Here is an 8,376-nt window from a genome sequence, read left to right as displayed (position 1 = left end):
AGCGGGTCATGTCTACCGACGATGTCCCTACCGGGAGATGGGACTGCGAGGGTTCGCCGTGAATGCGCCGCGTCCACAGCTTCGCGAGCGCCCACGTGACATCGCCGATTACCTCGCCGCTACTCAGTGGAGCCCTCGACGGCCGTCCCGTTCGCCGTCACCAGGCCGCTACCTGTCGCCGCAGCGCCGACCATACACTGGCCCAGCCCGGGGCCGGTCAGCGAGCCCATATCCGGAAAACTAAAAACAGCAACCGATGGAGGTGCGGTTGTTGTTCGTCGAACTGACGAAGATCCTCCGCCGCCGACGAAGACGACGACGAAACGATCTCGACGACATAACAACGACACGCCCCCGTCCCGACGAAGTCAGGAAGGCAAGACTACACCTACGAACGACGACTTGACGACGCGACGTTCTAACTTTAGTTCAACACGACGCAGCCGTGATCCGACGCCGAGACCTAACTGTAACGCCAGACAAAGAACCACCGACCTCGACGTGCTACTCGACGGCCACGCAGTCACCGCCTTATGTTGAATTCCAATGGCGGAGTCGGAGCAAGTTTTTCTGCTCGTTTCGGAGCAAGTTTGTTCCAATGACAGAGTGAGAGCAGGAGTAAGGTGTTCCAATGAGAGAGTCGGAGTGGATTCAGAGCGGGAGTCACTGCGTGGAGCAGAAAAAGCTGCTCCGCCAAAATCGGCGGAGTGGACCGGAACTCTGCGTGACGTATTTCCTTTACCGCGTTTGTCTGCTGGGAGGCGCCACCGGTCACGACTCGCGAGTTGTGTTGGTAATGGCGGACGACATGAGCGGCTCGGCTGGTTCGGCAAAGCGTGCGGCAATGCTTTTGCTACTCGATAGCGACAGCTCCGAGTCGGAAAGCTCAAGTTCCGACACGAGCGATTGCTCGGATAGTGACAGCGACGCGGAAACTGCCGCTTACGAGCGGGAATTCGACAGGATGTTCCGAATTCCCGCAAAGAGGCCTAAAGTAGTCGGCTACATCGAGGACGTCGTGCGGCAGTACTCGGACGATGAGGTAAGGAAAGAAAAAGGAAAGCAGCATACTCAAGGTTTAACACGTTGTGGTGCTTTCGTTTCTGTTTCTTTTTTGTGCAGTTCCGAAGGCACTTCAGGCTATCTCGACCTGTGGCGGAAAAGTTGATCGCTGACTTTGCCGCGTCGTCAATGTGCCCTTCGGGTACACATGGAGGGGTTCCAGCGAAATCTGCGGAAACGCATATGTTGTCTTTTATCTGGTTAGTTCTCGCCGTTTTTTCTATGCACCTGCCAAATTAACAACGATAAATGAAACGCGAAAGAGTCGGATGCCTGCATTAAACGCATTTGACTACGAGCTCGTTGCTTGCAATGCACTGTAGTCTGAAGCTCCTTTTTCGGATGCGTCCCACTGCGCAGGTACGCAGCCAACAAAACCTGCATGAGAAACGTGGCCAGCCGGTTCGACTTGTCGGAAAGCTCCGTTTACCGAATTCTTCATAGAGTAGCCGACTTCCTCCTGACTCTGGGACAGTCCTTGATAAAATTTCCGGCTGACCTGGAGAACCTCACCAAAAGTTTTGAGAAGGTTTGTTTTGATTTTCTTTACCTATAAGAAGCACTGAATATCGGCCAGCCTAGTTTTATTGATATTGCAACATCACTGTGCACGTTTTGTTTGCTATTTCAAGCGCTATAATGCTGGACCTTCATGAAACCATGATAGCTTGTGATGATAACACTCAGAATTTGTACCAGTGGTGGTCGAAACATTTAACCTAAAAGTATCTCTTGGGATCACAGCCAATTCCTTGCTTAGGAATGATGCTGCATGCATTGTCATCACCCACAATAGTAGATGTCTGTTCAGATTTCCGGGCGTACGATGCGATATAGACCATGTCTGCTTTGGCAAGCAAATTCTCATTACGTGCTTCAAATCGATTAAGGGAAGATACACGGGGTTTGCTTTATTTTCTCTCCCATTTTGCTATAGTAAAAAGAGAAGTGGATAGTAAAAAAAAACATGTAATATGTTGTGTGCACGGCAGTGTATGCTGCCCTCAGTACTTCTCAGTTTCATTTGCTTTGTATTTTGTTTCTTTAACTTAAAATAAATGGTGCTGTGCCATGAAGGGTATGCTGTTAACGTCAGTTAATGGGTATGAGCACCAGTATTTTCCCTTAAAACTCCTTGCAAATGCTCATTTTATGTTCAGACATGGATGATATCGCTCAATACAAGTGTATGACTTGCTTGCAGGTGTCTGGAATGCCTGATGTTGTTGGCTGCATCGATGGGTCATACATCAAGATACAGTGCCCGGAGAAGAAGGTTGCTTCGACATATTGCAACAGGCACCATTACCTTTCGCTCACACTACAGGCCGTCTGCGATGACAAAAGGCGCTTCTTGGACACGTTCATTGGAAGTTCAAGCAAAATGCACGATTCGCATGTGTTCAGCTTGTCGCCACTTTCAAAGAAAATCTCTGCAGTCTGTCAGGGGTCTTACCATCTTTTAGGGGATGCAGCGTATCCACTGCGGGAACATCTGTTGACACCGTACAGGGATTACGGTGCTTTAACAAAGCAGCAAAAGCACTTTAATTATAAGTTTTCAGCTACAAGAGTTCTCATTGAAAATGCATTTAGCACCCTAAAAAAGCGCTTCAGACAGCTAATGTATCTTGAGCTCCGCACAATTCCCTGGCTCAATAAGTTTATCATAAGCTGCTGCGTTCTGCACAACTTGTGCATTGAGTTGGGTGATGTAGAGCCAGATGATGATGATAATGAACAAGTACCCAGTGACGTTCAGTGGCAGAATCGCAGTGATAATCATATTGAGAAATCCGGTGAAGAGCGAGCACTGCGCAGGCTTGGAGAAATTAAGCGCACGAAAGTCTTGGCAAAGCTCCTGCAAACTTCTTAATCGCTTCCGCCCACCTAACTTTCTGTCGCCCCCTACTACGTTTCCCTTGGAATCCAGTCCGTAACCCTTAATGCCCATCGGTTATCTTCCCTCTTCATTACATGTCCTGCCCATGCCCATTTATTTTTCTTGATTTCAACTAAGATGTTATTAACTTGCATTTGTGCCCTCACCCAATCTGCTCTTTTCTTATCCCTTAACGTTATCCCCATCATTCTTCTTTCCATAGCTCGTTGCGTCGTCCTCAATTTAAATAGAACCCTTTTCGTAAGCCTCCAGGTTTCTGCCCCGTACACGAGTACTGGTAAGACACAGCTGTTATACACTTTTCTCTTGGGGGATAATGGCAACCTGCTGTTCATGATCTGAGAATGCCTGCCAAACGCACCCCAGCCATTCTTATTCTTCTGATTATTTCAGTGTCATGATCCGGATCTGCAATCACTACTTGCCCTAAGTAGATGTATTCCCTTACCACTTCCAATGCCTCGCTACTAATTGTAAATTGCTGTTCTCTTCCAAGACTGTTACACATTACTTTAGTTTTCTGCAGATTAATCTTTAGACCCACTCTTCCGCTTTGCCCCTTCAAGTCAGTGAGCATGCGTTACAGTTGGTCCCCCAAGTTACTAAACAAGGCAATATCATCAGTGAATCGCAAGTTGCTAAGGTATTCTCCATTAACTCTTATCCCCAATTCTTCCCAATCCAGGTCTCTGAATACCTCCTGTGACCACGCTGTCAAAAGCATTGGAAATATCGTATTGCCTTTATTGGGATTTTGTTGCTTTCTTTATGGAGGACTACAGTGGCTGTGGAGCTGCCATAGATATCTTTCAGTACTTTCACGTCCAGCTCGATTACACCCTGATTCCATAATGCCTCCATGACTGCTGAGGTTTCGACAGAATCAAACGCTATCTCATAATTAATGAAAGCTACATATAAGGGTTGGTTATATTCCGCACATTTTTCTATCACCTGACTGATAGCGTGAATACGGTCTATTGAGTAGCCTGGTCGAAATAAAGTCCATGCAGTAGTTGGGGGCTGCGGTGTGTGTACTAACGTGCGGCCCTCTTTAAATACACAAACACATGTTTGGCACTGTACACTTTTATTTAAACAAGCCGATATTCTCGGACACTGGAATTTTTTTATTCTTCAAGGCCAAGAGCACGGCTTAGAAGCCTAATTTTTTCTGAATGTTGTTTTGCTTTTTCTTGCCGAATACGTTCCTTGTATTCTTGCCTTTCTTTGTGGCGCCTCTCTCTTTCTTGTTCCCGTGTAGCTCGTCTTTTTTCTTTTTCTTCTTGAATTTTGCTCATTTCATCGAAGAATATCTTCATCTCCAGCATTCTCGAACCAGAGGGCTTAGGCCTTTTGGGCATAGGCTCCTTTGTTGATGCTTGGCTCGGCGCCAGGCTTTCAGACTCCTGGCTTTCCGATGCTTGGCTGGTCGACGCTAGGCTGTCGGATGCTTGGCTGGTCGACGCTGGGCTGGCGGATACCTGGCTGGCCGACGCTGGGTTGGCGGATGACTGGCTGGCCGACGCCTGGCTGGCTGGCCTCTTCACAGCAACAACGCCAGAGCTGTCCCTCAGCTCTTCGGGCTCGAGCCTGTCATCTAGCCAGCGTATTCTGGCTACTTCATCCTCAAAGGGCACTTCACATGGGGAATTCCCAGATTTGTTGTTGTGCGCTGTTGCGCTTCTTTTTCTGCGCATGACGGTTTTGTAGCGGCTGCAGCACTGCTCACCAGTTTTCGGAACTCCGAGCGCCTCTGTAATGTTCGCTGCAATTCGGCTGAACATAAGCTTCTTATTTTTGAATTTTTTCAATGGCCCAATCTCAGCAAAGTATTGCTCATAATAATCAAATAGGAGCTTGGTTTCCCCGGCTGTCCATTCACAGCCTGTACCTGCAAACAAAAAGTGCATGAGGTAGTTGTAGAGGTGTTACAGCTGCATTAAGCTATTGTATTTTCTGGTTTGATTTGTGTAGTGCCCGTTTTTGCAGCTATCTTCTGAAGCTTATTTTATGATTTCTCCATCCTGTATTGGCCTTTGGGCTAACAGTATCAATAAATGAACGATATGTCATTATAAATGGACTCACTGGGCTGCAATTTGGCTGAACATTAGCTGCCTATTTTTGAATTTTTTTCAACCGCCCAATCTCGGCAAGGTACTGCTCATAATAATCAAATAGCAGCTTTGTTTCCCCGGCTGTCCATTCACAGCCTGTACCTGCAAACAAAAACTGCATGGGGTAGTTGTAGAGGTGTTACAGCTGCATTAAGCAATTGTATTTGCTGGTTTGATTTGTGTAGTGCTCGTGTTTGCAGCATCTTTTGAAGCTCATTTTATGATTTCTCCATCTTTTATCGGCCTTTGGGCTAACAGTATCAATAAATAAATATGTCATTATAAATGAACTCACTGCGTTGGTCATTCTTGCGGCTCTGTTCCGCCACTGTTGATGGAAAAACCAAATGCAACATTACTCATTGCCCTGGATTCATAAAGGTGGCATATATGAAGCGACATAACCATTACGAAGTTGTACTCTGTGACATGTTGCAGTACATTGAACCACCACGTGCATTTCATGCAACTACGTAAGCAATTAAGCCATGTCACACTTCCTAACACAGCTTAACAAAATAACTCGCTGTTTGCTGCGCTACCTGATCTCAACACGAAATTTTGAATAATAGCGTAATATAAACATGCAAGGTTCCACACAAGTTCAATATTTGCTCAACACAAGGTGCACATTCTTGATTACATTACACACGCTTAGCATGATGCAACGTCCCTGATCAGGTGGCTGTTAATCAAAATTACCGTACGGTCCTTCTGGCCTGAAATCGACAGTGATGCTTGAAAAGCAATTTGTAGATTTCTGTGGCACTGAGACTGATTCGAAAATTGGGTGCACTTACCGTCCTGACCTACATAACAGCACAACTCCATTCGGCAGCAGAATGCACTCACACTGATACCTCCGCTAAAATTTCGTGGGAGACAAATTCTCAGGCACGTGACACTGCTTCATTGCTTCTTCGCGACATATAAAGCTAGACAACTACTTCTGCACCACGACGGACACACAGGAAAATGCACAATACAATGACGGATGCGATGCGTTTGAGTGAAACGAACACATCAGCAGTAAAGCAACTACGCAACTGAAATGTAGCGTCAACAGACAATTGCTCCACGCAACACGTGCGTTGCATTGAACTTACAGCACAGTGTTCAAAGTTGCGAAGGCACCTACCATGTTTGTCCGTATCCTGTGTGCTCATCAGAGGAAGCAAAAGCCGCTGCACGCTTGCCGAGATATCCATTCCGCACTTTTGAAAACAAAACAGGGGAACGGCGCTGAAGAGTCAAGTGACTGGCGCGGCGGTGCTGGGAGCAAACAGCGGAAGGAAACGACAACACGCAAGGCATCCTGGGTAACTCGGCGATAGAAGTTCCGCTTCCGCCTTGCTCCGGCGGCGCAGGTTGTGTTCCACTCGCGGATTGGGAGGCGCTGCTCTACGCCAGAGTCGAGTGCTCGCTCGCGGAGTCCGTCGGCTGCTCCGACTCCGCCATTGGAATTCAACATTAGTAGACACAGGAGCCGATTACTCCGTCATGAGTGGATCCATCGCCGCCTAGTTGAGGAAAGTTAAGACTGCATGGGAAGGCCCTCAAATACGCACCGCTGGAGGACACCTGATTACGCCGACTGGGATCTGCACGGCAAGAATTACCGTTCATGACCGGACTTACCCTGCCACCTTCGTTGTCCTCCAACAGTGTTCACGAGACGTCATTCTCGGCATGGACTTCCTGAGTCAACATGACGCAGTCATCGACCTGAAGTCGAAGTCGATAACGCTGTCACAAGATCAAGCGATACCGCCGGAGAGCTGTCGTAGTCACCACGCCTTGAGTGTGCTCGAAGATCAAGTGAGCATCCCGCCGCGCGCCAGCATTATTATTTCCGTCGGCACTGAAACACCCGCTGACATAGAAGGCGTCATCGAGGGCGACCAACATCTACTGCTCGACCGTGAAATTTGCGTCGCAAGAGGGATCGCTCGACTCCACGGAGGGCAGGTGGAAGTTATGCTCAGCAACTTCAGCCAAGAGTTCAAGCACATCAACAAGGGCACGACAATCGCATACATCGAGGAAATTGTGGAAACCAGCAATGCCTTTGTCCTCTCGGATTCAGCCGCATCTACCCCGATGAGCATTGTCCCCGAACCAGACTTCGACGTGAATCCAAGTCTTCCTATGAGTAAGCAGCAACAGATCAGAAGTCTTCTCCGACGATACAAAGACTGCTTTTTGACGTCATCGAGGATTCGACAAACACCAGTTGCAAAGCATCGCATAATAACCAAAGAGAGCGCTCGACCACTCCGCCAGAGCCCTTACCGAGTTTCGACGCGAGAACGTGAAGGTATTAGGCAGCAAGTAGACGAAATGCTGCGCGACGACATCATCCAGCCGTCGAAAAGCCCGTGGGCCTTTCCTGTAGTCCTGGTAAAGAAAAAGGACGGAACCCTACGCTTCTGCGTCGACTATCGTCGACTGAACAAGATCACGAAGAAGGATGTGTACCCCCTTCCACGGATAGACGACGCATTGGCTCGGCTCTGCAACGCTAAATACTTCTCATCGATGGACCTCAAGTCTGGCTACTGGCAAATAGAAGTCGACGAGAGAGATCGCGAAAAGACTGCCTTCATCACGCCAGACGGCCTCTACGAGTTCAAGGTCATGCCATTCGGACTGTGCTCGGCGCCTGCAACGTTCCAGCGCGTGATGGACACGGTTTTAGCAGGATTGAAGTGGTAGACCTGTCTCGTATACTTTGATGACGTCGTCGTCTTCGCCGGAAATTTCGACGTTCACCTTAGGCGGCTGGCAACAGTACTAGAGGCCATCAGGTCATCAGGACTTACTCTGAAGCCCGAAAAGTGCCGCTTCGCTTACGAGGAGCTTCTATTTTTAGGCCACGTCATCAGCAAATCTGGAGTCCGCCCCGACCCGCAGAAGACAGCTGCCATAGCAAAGTTCCCACAGCCCATCGACAAGAAGGCAGTGCATAGATTTCTTGGCATGTGTGCCTACTACAGACGATTTGTCAAGAACTTTTCACGCATCGCTGAGCCGCTGACGCAGCTAACTAAATATGACGTCGAGTTCAAGTGGGAAACGCCGCAGGCCGAGGCATTTCAAGAACTCAAACGACGCATGCAGTCGCCGCCCGTACTTGCGCACTTCGACGAGCACGCCGATACCGAAATCCACACTGACGCCAGTAGCCTAGGCCTCGGCGCCGTCCTGGTCCAGAGAAAAGATAGACATGAACACGTGATAGCTTACGCTAGCCGGTCGTTGTCAAAAGCGGAAGGCAATTATTCTACAACC

The 8,376-nt window shown here is 48.4% G+C and overlaps 2 protein-coding genes across 2 annotated transcripts; one reads left to right on the top strand and one right to left on the bottom strand.

Annotated features, from left to right (window-relative positions):
- Window positions 1-796: 796 nt before the first annotated feature.
- On the top strand, window positions 797-2,938 carry LOC135916779 (putative nuclease HARBI1). Its single transcript, XM_065450222.2, has 4 exons — window positions 797-1,042; window positions 1,123-1,262; window positions 1,423-1,591; window positions 2,267-2,938. The coding sequence occupies exons 1-4, from the start codon at window positions 797-799 to the stop codon at window positions 2,936-2,938; spliced, it is 1,227 nt and encodes a 408-aa protein (XP_065306294.2).
- A 1,157-nt stretch (window positions 2,939-4,095) lies between these two features.
- On the bottom strand, window positions 4,096-4,665 carry LOC135916771 (troponin T-like). Its single transcript, XM_070522042.1, has one exon. The coding sequence runs from the start codon at window positions 4,663-4,665 to the stop codon at window positions 4,096-4,098; it is 570 nt and encodes a 189-aa protein (XP_070378143.1).
- Window positions 4,666-8,376: the final 3,711 nt, after the last annotated feature.

This window comes from Dermacentor albipictus, chromosome 7 (genome assembly GCF_038994185.2).
Source record: "Dermacentor albipictus isolate Rhodes 1998 colony chromosome 7, USDA_Dalb.pri_finalv2, whole genome shotgun sequence".
Classification (NCBI taxonomy): Eukaryota; Metazoa; Arthropoda; class Arachnida; order Ixodida; family Ixodidae; genus Dermacentor; species Dermacentor albipictus.
This window is presented reverse-complemented; position numbering and strand designations above follow the sequence as displayed.